General features: G+C 36.8%; 1 protein-coding gene across 1 annotated transcript in view; it reads right to left on the bottom strand.

The window, feature by feature from the left end:
• Positions 1-11,058, bottom strand: part of KIF14 (kinesin family member 14) — a 67,884-nt gene extending 56,826 nt beyond the window's left edge. The window contains exons 1-4 of the mRNA XM_077824940.1: positions 9,902-11,058; positions 8,941-9,195; positions 5,911-5,998; positions 455-553 (exon numbers count right to left, since the gene is read on the bottom strand). Coding sequence (XP_077681066.1) covers positions 455-553; positions 5,911-5,998; positions 8,941-9,195; positions 9,902-11,058 — 1,599 coding nt within the window. The remainder of the gene's footprint in view (positions 1-454; positions 554-5,910; positions 5,999-8,940; positions 9,196-9,901) is intronic.
• Between the last annotated feature and the right edge of the window lie 2,353 nt (positions 11,059-13,411).

The raw sequence follows: 13,411 nt of genomic DNA on the forward strand, positions 1-13,411 counted from the left end.
TTGGTCATGCAGTAGTGGAGAAAAATAAAATTTAGTCTGCAAAATATTACTCAGTTAATATTTAACAACCTTAAATCTAAAAACTACCTTATAATTTGACAATATTTTATTGAAACTGGCATAACAATGTATTTTTAAAATTCGTACCAGTATAAATTCTAGGCACTGAGTACATAGCTAAAGATGCTTCATAGCAGTCCAATGTGTGTACCATCTTCTCTGTAACTCTTATTTAGTAGGAGCATTTATAACAAAGGTAAAATATTAGGAGATGTGCTCATTTCTTTCTTCTTGCTTATCACACAACAATATTGCTACATAATCTACCTATACAACAACTTCCAAGCTTGCCTGACAGGAAGCTTACCATATCCTTCCAGTTAGAAGACAGGTGCCACTACATCTTGTATATTGACAGATATATTAAGTGTCTATATTATGAGTAGTAACTTACAGGTTGTTTCTTCTGTCCATTTTCAGCTTTAAAGATGAGCAAATCATGAATTTTCTCATTGTAGACTTCAAAATAGCTCATTTCAAAATGGTACAAAATCTAATTTAAAAAAAAAATAAATATGAGTCAGATATTCTGCCAGACTTCTTTTGTCATTTCTAGCCAACACATTTAATGGAAGCTGCAGGTATTCTACGCCACCGGTGCAAGCTTTCATTTTGAAGTCCTCTTCCAACAGCAGCAAGATCCTAGACAAGAAATCTTAAGTATACAAACTTATTACAATTCTATCCACTGCTTTCCACAGCTGTGAAATTTCTGAGATTTAAAAAAAAATAATAAAAAAAATGACATGTCAACATTGTGCTTCTAATACATTAAAAAAAGTTTTATTCACTCCTGCAGGAGTCCCATATTCTTTTATGGACTAAGCTTCCACAGTATGATAAATACAATACATGAAATAAAGATTCTGACTGGTGGAGCTGGCACACTTAGGTGATTTTTTACCTTGCCTCAGAAAAGGGACATGCATTGTCATAACTGGTATCCACAATTATCTTAATTTATTGAATGAGGATTTTTCCATGACAGTACTCACCCCTTCCCAGACTCCTGTAGTATTTATAAAATTGAAATGTATTGTTTAAGGAGCAAAGAAGACTGAAGTAAAACAATGACAATACAGAGAAAAATAGAACTTAGATGATTTATGGCAACAGAATCACTTATTCACAGCACATAAGCATAGACAGTCACTTATATCCACTCTATTGGCATTTATTAGAAACTATAATTTGATACTCTTTATTGCTAAATTCAGCCGTATACTACTTAGATTCCTCAATGCCTAACAAAACTTTTATAACTTCTGTGCCTCACAGTAAAGCAAAATGATTTATAAGCTTCGTAGCTGTGAATACCAATATATTTATGTATGCTGATGTGCTGAATACTTTGGCAATAGATAAAGAAATTTAAGCAAGTTAAAGCAAAGAAACCTTCCTGTATAAACTTCACTCAAAATTACCCTCACTATTTTATAATCAGCAAAATTTAGTCACCAAACACTTGTATGCAGCCTTTTCTGTCCTATAAGAAAGCAATTACATGTTCTTGATCTCTAATTTATCTTTACATATGTGGACAATAACATCAAATAAGATGTGAAATAAGCCAGATGTCCCTCTGTTTTACATTTAATATCTCCTTCAATAAACTTTCAAAAATCAGATTTATAAATTGAAGAAAAAGATTCAAAACATTCTTTCTAGGGAGCATCCATACCATTCTTACCAAGGACAGTATCTTGTATTTGTAGCAAGGTAAGATTTAGTTGTCTCAGTCCTCTCTCAGGCTCTCTGGTCTAGGTAAAAAAGAAGTACAATACCAAAAACCAGCGCTCTCTACCAAATTATTAGGAATTCAATCTTAGCAAAGCCTGAATCCCAGTAACCATAAAAACAAGAAAAGCACATCTCTGGAGGAACTTCTTGTGATAAGAATCACTCAACAAAACCCCAAACCATCCTTCTCTCTAGAAAGCATAGGTATACACGGTGTATACATACCAAGTTGCCATCACAACCACATACAGATTAGCCATTGTCTGAATGCATCTTAACCTGCTCAACAACCCTGGTGACCCTTCTGCTAGACTTCCTTACAAAGATTCCAAAGCAAAATTATAGAAGCTGTAGTACGTGTTTCCAACTAATTGCAGATGCTTCAGTTTGGCTCATTTCTTGCTTGTTGATCTCTCCATCTGATAAATGTTCCTCTCCACATGAGCACCACAATTTTTCTCCTTGAAATGGTTTTTGGCTCACCAAACAATTCAGCTTTAGCATCATTTCCAACATGCTAACTTGGAATAATGGGACTGTCCTGCTCTTCCACAAACTCCAGCATATGCAACTGCTTTCTTCAGCCGGCATGACCTACATTACTCTAGAAAAACAACGAAGAATCTGGTGGCACCTTAAAGACTAAGATTTATTTGGGCATAAGCTTTCCTGGGTTAAAAAACCACTTCTTCAGATGCATGGAGTGAAAATTACAGATGCAGGCATTATTACACATGAAGAGAAGGGAGTTACCTTACAAATGTATAATAATGCCTGCATCTGTAATTTTCAATCCATGCGTCTGAAGAAGTGGGTTTTTTACCCACAAAAGCTTATGCCCAAATAAATCTGTTAGTCTTTAAGGTGCCACCGGACTACTTGTTGTTTTTGTGGATGCAGACTAACATGGCTACCCCGATACATTACTCTAGGTAGCACCAATGCAACAGATGTAACAATGTTGCCTTCTAGGTTTATAACATAGGCTCCAATATGGAGTATTGAAAAAACTTCCCGCTAAATTATAATTGATCCTTTCCTGAAAGAAGCAAACAAGGTATCATAGAGGAACAAAAACAAAACAACAAACAGCCATTTGTTGTCCTGAGAAATCGAAAAGGTTATTATACTGAAGGATATCACCCATATAAACTGTATGATAAAACACATTTGAGGTGCTGAACTTCAAACAACTGAAAGGCTGTCTCCATTTGACCATGCAAGTTACTGTACCAAACATATATGATGTACCTGAGTATTGAGAGAAACTTTGGGACAAAGCTTGCATTTTATCTTTGTCCTCCAAGTTTCTATCTGCGCTCTGGGACTCTACTTTTTGCCACTTTTTCTTTGGATAATGAATCCATGCTTGAGGGCCTAGAGACTTTATGGAATGCTCTTCCAACTGTGGATTCAGTAGATCAACTAAAAGTAAGTGCTTGCCTAAACACAAAAGTTATACAAGCATGCTTTAGTCTTTCCCATCTTAAAAAAAAAAAAAAACACCACCTTTAATCCTACTTGTCTTTCCAACTACCATTCCTTTCATCTGTAAATTCATTGAACACACTGTCTACAATCACTGCCTGGAGTTCCTCTTCTCCAATTCCATCTTATACCAACTTCAATCCAGCTTCTGCCCTCAAAACTCCGCTGACCTTGCTCTCGCCAAAGTCTCCAGTTACCTCTTCTTAGCCAAATCTCAGAACCAGTACACCATCCTCATTCTCCTTGACCTGTCAGCCGACTTTGAAATAGTCAACCAGGCTCTTCTTGCAGTCTTGTCCTGCCTTGGCTTCTATGAAACTTTACTCTCCCTGTTATTCTCCTACCTCTCTATTTGCGCCTTCTGTGTGTTCTTTAAAGTATGCCCCTCATCCCCCCTTCCGTGTTCCCACGGGGCTCTGTCCTTGGTCCCCTTTGCTCCCTCTACATCTTATCTTTGTATAATCTCATCTGTAAATACAAGTTCTATCAGCATCTTTGTGCTGATGACCCTCAGGTCTGTCAACCACAGGCCTGTCTCCTTCTGTCCAAACTAAAATCTTAGCCTGTCTCTGATATCTCCCCATGGATATCCAGCTGTCAGATCAAGTTCAACATGGCTAAAAGAGCTCTTAATCTCCCACCACACATGATTTTCTTTTGCAATCACTGTAGACACCACCACCAGCCTGCCTGTCCTATCCATCAGGCCCATGCTCCAGGTGTCATCTTCGACTTGGACCTCTCTCAGGTCTTCACAACCAGGCTGTGTCTCAATCTTGCCAATTCTTTCTGCATAACATCTAAGGTATAGCTTCTCATCCATCCACAAAGCTAAAACATTCATCCAGGCTGTCAACTTGCATCTCAATTAGTACAACATCCTTTTCTCTGGATATGACAAATGCAATCTTGCCGCACTGATATCCATTTAGAATTCTGCTGCAAAGATCACTTTCCTAGTTCAGCACTTTGAAGCTGTCACCTCTCTTTTTACATCCTTTCACTGTCTTCCCTTCTCCTCTATCACATCAGACATAAGCTACTTGTTTTCACTTTGAAGGCCCTTCACAGCCAACCCACCCCCATCCACAAAGCTATCTAATTATCCTCCTTGAAATACCTCCTTTAAATGTTCTTTTGTCTTGATACCTACAAAAATCTTGACAAGAGTTAAGATGCTGGTGTACCAACACCACTGCCTATCATTCGGCGAGTATTGTCTCACTGTTTCCTTGTACTCCTCTGCTAGTATGTCTTTATCCATCGGATGTCTTATATTTAGGTTGCAAGCTCTCTGTCTTTATGTTTTGCATTTGCACAGGCCCTAGCACAATGGTCGATAACTAGGGCCCTTAGGCACTATGATAATACAAATAGCTAAAATGGTACAACCCCATTAGTGGGCATGCAATTTTATCAGTATAAAGGTGCTTATAATGGTACAGCTATTCCCATATGGGAAGGGGAATAAGCTATACTCCAGTATGAGACACCTTTACACTGATTAAAAAAAAACTAGGACTACTTCTGACACCTTAGAGGCAAGCCAAATAAATTTGTTAGTCTCTAAGGTGCCAGAAGTACTCCTGGTTTTTTTTGCTGTTACAGACTAACATGGCTATCACTCTGAAACCTTTACACTGATAACTACAGCCACTCTAGGGGTTGTGTCAGTATAACTATTTTTGTAAAAGAGTCACATACACCGATACAAAAAGTGTGCGTAGATCAGGCCTAAAAGATTGTTCTTAAGTAATCACGGAGCTTTATGTGAATTAAAAGATGACTTCACAATAACTTTAACATAACCAGAGACAGTTCATCTAATTGTTCAAACTTTGGTTCTTTTTCATGGTTTCCTTTTTTCATATTATGCTCACCTGTGTTTATCCCAAAAGTAATAATATTAATGAAGAAGGGCTTACATTCATTAAGTTAGGAAAGGATTGCATATTTGTCTTTTCAATGGCACATACCATAGCAAGAAAACTGAGGTCTTGACATTAAATAAGCTATGCTCTGAGTAAACAAGAAGGTCGCTATACAGTGCAGACTTGTCCAATAGTAAGACATTGCCAAGACTAGGGAGAGGGAAACCCAGAATAACCTCTGCCATTTACACTGCGGATCTCTTAAATCTCTCAAAATTTCAGAATCAGAAAAGTTGAGAGGAGGAATGTTTGTTTTTAAATAGAGTAAAAATAGTTACCATTAGGCTATATCGTTAACAGTTATTACTGAGTTTCATTTTTATACATCAACACCAGATCTGCTAGGATTTTTATTTACCCCTTTTTCTGTAAATTTTTATCTTTTACATACAAAAAGTATATATAAAAAAATACCTAACCTTTTGGTACGGTACCAATAGTATGTATAAATTTCTTTTTGCATTATTCCTGATATGGGACTATAGCACAATATATTATTTGGATTGTCTAGAGAACGTTACTTGTCAGTTTTAGCAAAAACAAAATTTAAAGCAGCAGCAGAGTACAGAAACTAGGAGGAAGTAAAATAGCACTAAAGAGTAGAATGATAGGAATAAATATCAAAATCCTTGATAACAATATACTCTAATACAATACATCCACAATAGAAATAAGCTTTCTGACACAATACCTGTTGTGTGTCCATTTGTGCTATTTGAGTAAAAAGATCTTCACAAAATCTTGGAATTATTCCTAGTTCTTCACCAAATCCCATCATCCTGTAATTACAAAAGAATGTATACACACACACACACGTAGTTTTTTAAAAGATGATGTTTACATTTATCTGCCTAATGTAAATATTAATTATGTTGTAGTTAAGACCATATTACAGTTCAAATCCCAGATGCATTTCTAAATTATACAAATACTTAATTATAGAAACAAATCAAAGACTTTTTTTTTCTCCTGAAAAAAAGTTATCGATACCTGACCTGGTGTATACAAACCAATTTATCCTCAGATTCCAAATTGAAGTTTATGGGCCTCCCTTTAAAGTCCTGTCTACCAGTCCAACTTCTTGAACTCATTACTACTAATTTTATGAAAAAGTCATACTTAACACATTTCAAAGTATACCAACATTTATAAAAATCAATGCATAGAGGCCAATTCACTTGAAAATCACAAGTTTGTTCAAAAATAAATCTGGCATAGTTGTTCCGATACTAATCACCTCATTATCTCCAGTTCATACCCTTCTTGATTTGAGTTTTGCATCTTTAGTTCAATTTAATTTCAGTTTCAATTTGAAAAAAACAGCCATTAACTCAGCTAGTAAATGTTTACATTCATAGCTGCAGTAGTAAAAAGAAATCTGTTCTGAAACTACAATCCCAGCACAGTACTAGTTTATGTCAAACATTAAAATGCTGTAAAATGTGACCTTGTTTAACATGAAAATGAGTACTGTCCTCTTCATTCTCCTCCCCTACATAGCTATTGAAAAACTTGTTTAAAAAAAAAAAAATCACATAGAATAGTTATTGTTCAAGTAGGAAGTACAGCATCTTGTGTACTTCTACTGAAGAGCTATGCAATAGAGGAATCATAAATTAATCGAAGTCCCGCACAAGTGTTGTGCCAACATCTGAGAACTGTGAAGCCTAGTACAGAGAGGTACAAATCAATGTTTGCCAGAGAGAAAAATGACAGTTGGGAGAGAACAAGTCATTTTTAAGCTTTTAAGAAGGATGCTAGAAATATGACAATTTTATACTATAGAAAGTACTGAATGTGTCTGTTTTAGTCCACCTTTACTAAATACTGCAAGTCAAAATTGGGTTTTCAAAAGAATGACAAAAATTAAAAAACAACAACACACTTCTGTCTAAATATTTTCAGTTACAACTTCTGCAAACAACAGCTCAAGACAATTATAACAGGAAAAGTTTAGCGGAAAAATAATATTCCCCCCCCCCCCCCCATTTGTTTACTTTGTGCATTTGGCAGTATTTCGCATGTAGTCATTTTTACTCTTCCCTTGTAGCCCATTTCTCTTGATTGATGCGTGGGTGTTTGGAGAAGATTTGGGTGTTTAAGACAGTAAAAATACTTTACAAAAAAAGAAAAAGAGTTAGGCAAACTTGAGGCTTGTCTACACTACAAATGCTTGGCTGATCTAGCTATACTGGCACAGCTATCTCAGCAGAACCTCTACTGTAGCTGCAGCATGTGCCAACAGTTGTAGTTTTTTTGCATCTACACCGAGTTGCATCTACGTCGGGGGTTTTGCCGGTCTAAAAGTATTGAAAAACAAAAAACAGCCCCTAGCCAATATAACTATGTTGCCAAAACTTTGCATAGACTAAGACTGCACTAAAAGTTAAGCTGACCTAACCCCCATTATAGACAGCGCTAGGTCAACAGAAGAATTCTTCTGTTCACCAAGCTATCATCTCTCTGGGAGGTCGATTAACTGAAGTGACAGGAGAACCCCTCCCGTCGCTGTAGCAAGTGTCTACACTGAAGTACTATTGTGGCGCTGTTGCAGCATTTCTAGTGAAGACAGCCTAACATTTGACTGTAAAACCACAAAAATGGGCTGAGGAAGTCAGTGGGAGATACATATGTGAAACTTTTTTAAAAAAAATTTACTAGATTTCCAGTTGAAAAGGTCTCTTTAAAATAAAATTCCCATTGACTTCCTTTAGATTAAATATTGGGGGTTGAGGGAGTGTGTGTTTTTTAAAAAGAAGATCAGGATCACCTTACAACATTCCTTCCTTTCATTCCTGAGAAACTATAGACGTAACTATTTCTGCTTATAGGGCTTCTTTAGTAAGCAGCACGCTCGCTATGATGTCCATTTCACAAAAAATTGTTAAACTACAACAAACAAAAAGGGTGGGATTTTCAGAAGCACTCAGCCTTAACCTTAACCTAAAAGTTCCCATTAACTTCACTGGGAGCCAAGTTAAGCCAGTGCTGACCTCTTCTGATAATCCCACATTACTTTACTATGTAAAGAAGAATCTTTTGGGGTTTGAGGCATTTCTGGACTAAAGCCTCTGTGGGTTTGATAAAGCTGCCTGCCAAGTGCTATTAATATCCTCTAGGCACATTGATACATGTTTGATTTTATTACACATACAACACTGGAATTCAAATCGAAGATCCTTAGAAGACATACATTTAAGAACATACGAATGGCCCTACTGGGTCAGACCAAAGGTCCATCTAGCCCAGTATCCTGTCTTCCGATAGTGGCCAGTGCCAGGTGCCCCAGAGGGAATGAACACAACAGGTAATCATCAAGTGATCCATCCCCTGTCGCTCATTCACAGCTTCTGGCAAACGTTTGTTACTGTTTTTAAGATAACCATACTGAAAAAAATGTTTTCTCAATATTGCCCAGCCAAACAATATTAATTCTGCTTTAGCTGAAGCCAGTGCCCCAGACTTGAATTCATTAGATCAAACAATGGAAGTAACATAGCCCTTGAAATAATAGCATAATAACATTCAATTAATAGTATTTGTCCAGCTCTGATTATCTTAATTTCTATTATAAGTGTTAAATAGCAGATTTTCAAAAGCTTAACAACTCAATCATTTACAAGCCTATTTAAATTAGGCCTCTTTTAGCAAACCCAGGTGATTTATAAATTCGGCTCCAACAGAAACATTTCCAAATTATAACACTTGCAATGAAACTTACGTATATGATTTTCCAGAACCAGTCTGTCCATAAGCAAAAAGACAGGTGTTGTATCCCTCAAAGGCTCTTTCTAGGAGCGGTACTGCCAATGCCTTATAGATCGTCTTCTGGCTGGCAAAGTTAGGATGACAGTGGTCAAAAGACCAGAATGAAAAGTCATAAATGAAGTCGTACACTTGTTTTGTTTCTGGATGTCGCACGACTGTCTCCTGGCCACTCATTGAGACCACTTGGGATGCTTTTTCTTTTCTCTCTCTGAATAAGACACAAAAGCAAACTTTACAGATAAATGTAACATTAAAAACAAAGTATGTTATGGTGGTCAACTCAATCTATTTTGTGATCAATTATTTTCTAAAGAGCCAAGGTGTTTTACCTTTATGTAGAACATTATCATCTAATAAAGAACTGTTTAATTTTGCAGAAAAAAAATAAACAAGTCTTTTACATGGAGCAGTGACCTATAACATTATCTACCAGTGGTTGCCCATCCTAGCCTGAACTACATTAATGTGCTTTTTAAATTTTTTTTCTTTATTTAGAAAGAAATCAGATCTTTTCACATACATTATGTGTCAAGCGAATGAACATCTTTAATAGAAGGACCATACTGCCTACCTGATATGTATAAAAAGGTTGTTTATGATACCACACATTTAATTCAGCTCAGTGTATAAAATAGACCTACGCTAAAATGAAAGATTGACTTTAAAATAAAGCTGAAGATTTTTAATATGGTTAAATAAAATACTTGCTACATCCTTTCTAACTATGCACTGTAACTGTTTGCCTAGTAGATCAACTGAAATGATTCAGGAAACTTTAGCAGTTAAACATAACTAACAAATTAAAAATTATATTACATTGCTTCTACCAAGATAATAACGATTCTTTTGAACATATACTGCAGAAACTATTTTAAACTGTCCAAATCAATCTCTGAAAACAGTTGATTACTAACCTGTCACTGAAGGGCCTTACTCGCACAGCCACAGTCACTTTACTGTTTTCTACTTTGAAAGGATTTTCGTCTGTGCAAGTGTTCTGAGCTACAGTTTTTATTTTAAGTGCAGCAGGTTGCATAAATATTTGACTCTCTTCTGCCCTGGCACTTCTACTTATGGACAAAGAGTTGGATGCATTGGTGTTCTTTTTCTGTGTAACTTGAAGACAAGGAGTCCTGTTCTTAAGAGTAGACGAAGCTGGACTTTTGGCATCCTGAAGAGTGCCACGCATTGGTGTAGCCTTTATTCCTTCTGTTGTACCACCGTTCCTAGGTGTTCTTTGTCTTTCCAAACTGCCATATTTAGCAACTGAATTTCCTATCCTTTCCTTTCCAGTCAGTTCATTAAAATTATCTTTTTCATTCAGCTTTACCCCTGGGGTCCTGTTAACAAGTTTTGTTGCTATTAAATGTGCTGATCTAGGAACATCATTTTGAATTTTGGCATCAGCAATAGTTGTCCTATATTTCAAACATTTACTATTCTCATTTCCACTTGAACCATTAAGATTAGCAAGGGAATCTTTATTTTTCAGATCAGAGCATCTCTTTCCATTCATCTGACCTTCAACTAACTGAGTACTAGATTTAATGTAATGGGTGTTGTTAGTACTAATGCCTGGTGGAAATACATTTTTGTTGTTTGTCTGTGCAACAACAAAATCACTATTTTCTATCCCAGGTTCACTGTTCTTATTGGTTTTATGTTTCTCTATTGATCCAGTCCGCATACGTCGCTGCAGGGTAAGTCTTCCATCTGTTTGGGTATTTTCAATGTCTTGTGCTGTGTTCTTCTCCAACTGTTTATCAATAGAAGTGGATATTTTGCTTGCTCCAGTTCTTCTCTGGAGAGTTAACCTACCTTCAGGTTTAAATGTAACTGAAGTATCACCTGCATTTTTACAGGCAGAAATCACATAGGTCCTATTTATTTCTTTGGTCTTAGTCAGAGAGAGAGAGAGAGAATTATCTTTTTCATTTTCTGGTCCCTGTGATTTAAGCTGCTGTCCAAACCTGTTGCTTTTAGGAAAGGTATTTTGTGGAAGATTGTTTTGGAAAGAAGAAACACCAAGCACATCCGTGTGGTTTCTAGTAGGAACTGTGTATATGGGCATTTTGGCTTCAAGCACGTTTTAATTTTAGGATTTAAAATATACACCCAAGCATTTCCTGAGAGATTAACTTGATTTTTAATTTTATCTTCTCTACAATCAAGTGAGCCACCATCCAGCTTTTACATGGAATCTGTAAAAGTAAAGCACACATTTATTTTTATCCTGAAGAATGCAAGTTATTTTTACTACAATGTATTCAAGTCCTTTGTTGGGTAATATATATTCAGTCTAATGTTTAAAGTAAATGATAGCCCCCCTTCTACTTCACACACAAAACACACATTTGATTAAAATGCTACTGGCCACAACATTGAGAATCATTGCAATAGGGTGAGGTGCAAACTTTTATACTGGTGACCCCTTTCACATAGCAAGCCTCTGAGTGCAGCCCCCCCTTATGAATTAAAACCACTTTTTTATATATTTAACACCATTATAAATGCTCAAGGCAAAGCAGGGTTTGGGGTGGAGGCTGACAGCTCGCGATCCCCTCATAATAACCTTATGACCTCCTGAGGGGTCCCAACCCCCAGTTTGAGAACTCCTGCCCTATTGGATGCAGGTTTGGCTAGAGTGAGTCACACATTTGTGACAAATTGTGATTTTTGCAATTCACGTCTAAGAGAATGTCTACACTGCAATCGGAGGTATAATTTGAAGCTCACGTAGGCATACCTGTATCAGCTTTAATTTAGCTCAGTGGTTCTCAACCAGGGGTACGTGTACACTTGGGGGTACGCAGAGGTCTTCCAGGGTGTACATCAACATATCTAGATATTTGCCTAGTTTTACAACAGATGACATAAAAACCACTAGCGAAGTCAGTACAAACTAAACTTTCATACGACTTGTTTCTACTGCTCTATATACTATACACTGAAATGTAAGTAAAATATTTATAGTCCAATTGATTTTTTTATAATTATATGGTAAAAAGGAGAAAGTAAGCAATTTTTCAGTAATCATGTGCTGTGACACTTAGTATTTTTATGTCTGATTTTGTAAGCAAGGAGGTTTTAAGTGAGGTGTAACAAATCAGATGCCTGAAAGTGGTACAGTTATCTGGAAAGGTTGAGAGCTACTCATCTAGCTAGTTCACTAAAAATAGCAGGGAAGATGCAGTGATGCAGGCTTCAGCACAGGCTAGGAACACAAGTAGGTACCCAGGGTTCTGGGCAGGTTTAGACAGCCCATTCTGAAGCCAATAGCACCACTTCTTCACAGCTGCTCTTAGCCGTGTTAGCTAGATTAAAGCTATTGTGGGTACGACTACATGAGCTACAATCACACCTCTTAGAGTAGTGTAGATGTATCCTAAAAATTAAACACAGATCCTAAACAAGGTCCAGATGGTACAAAATGCAGTAGTCCAACTTAGTAACACTGGTCACCATGGGCATGTCACCCTGTTGCTCTACTCTTTACACCAGTTCCCAGTTGAAGAAAATCCAATTTAAGGGCTCTTCTCCTGATAGTCGAAGTCCTCCATGGAATGACCTCTAGCAACCTAAGAAACTGCCTCTCCCGCTATCATGATGTTTTCCCACATCTAAATTCCACTGGCATTATCAATCAAAAGGAGGAAGCCTGTGAATGTAGGAAGCAGATCTTTTACAGGAACTGTACCTAGACTGAAAGAAAAGGAGTACTTGTGGCAATTCACAACCAGAAAAAATAAGAATGACTAGTAACTATACTATGTTCAGAATCAAATGCAGATCTATATAACTTATTTCCCCCTCCCTATGTCCCACACACATACACAACAGAGAAGGGAAAAAAAACGCCTTCAATTAATCAAGCTATGTCTCCTAGGATGGCAAAGGGAGACAATTTTTGTTTTTTCTATTTTTTAAAAGACTCAGGAGGCACTCAAGCACTATAGTGTTGGGGTCCATGATGTAAGTTACCACATAGATTTGACAGATCAGACACACTCAGATGTGTGTCACTCCTGATTATGCAACATTTTAGGTGTGATCTGATTATATAGTGCCTTCAATCATCCAGATGTATCACCTGGAATTTCAAAGAGGCACAACCACCTTAGGTGTCCAACTGCTATTAAAAGTCAATATGAGCTGGATGCCTAACTCCCTTAGGTCCCTTTGAAAATTGCAGATATTTTACATAGCAACACAGGCCAAAGAGTATTTTATCAACATGTATTTTGTATTCTAAATATATTGCTAATATATCTTTGAGGTGGATGGGCTGTATACAGAGAGTGAGGAAGGTTGACATGATAGCAGGGTTGGTTAAGACTAAAAGTTTAAAATCCATCCCTTTTTAACTATGGTTTTTGTTTTTGAATTTGATAGTGAGAAAAACCTTAATTTTCTTCCTATAGTTA

Source organism: Eretmochelys imbricata, chromosome 8, assembly GCF_965152235.1.
Source record: "Eretmochelys imbricata isolate rEreImb1 chromosome 8, rEreImb1.hap1, whole genome shotgun sequence".
Classification (NCBI taxonomy): domain Eukaryota; kingdom Metazoa; phylum Chordata; order Testudines; family Cheloniidae; genus Eretmochelys; species Eretmochelys imbricata.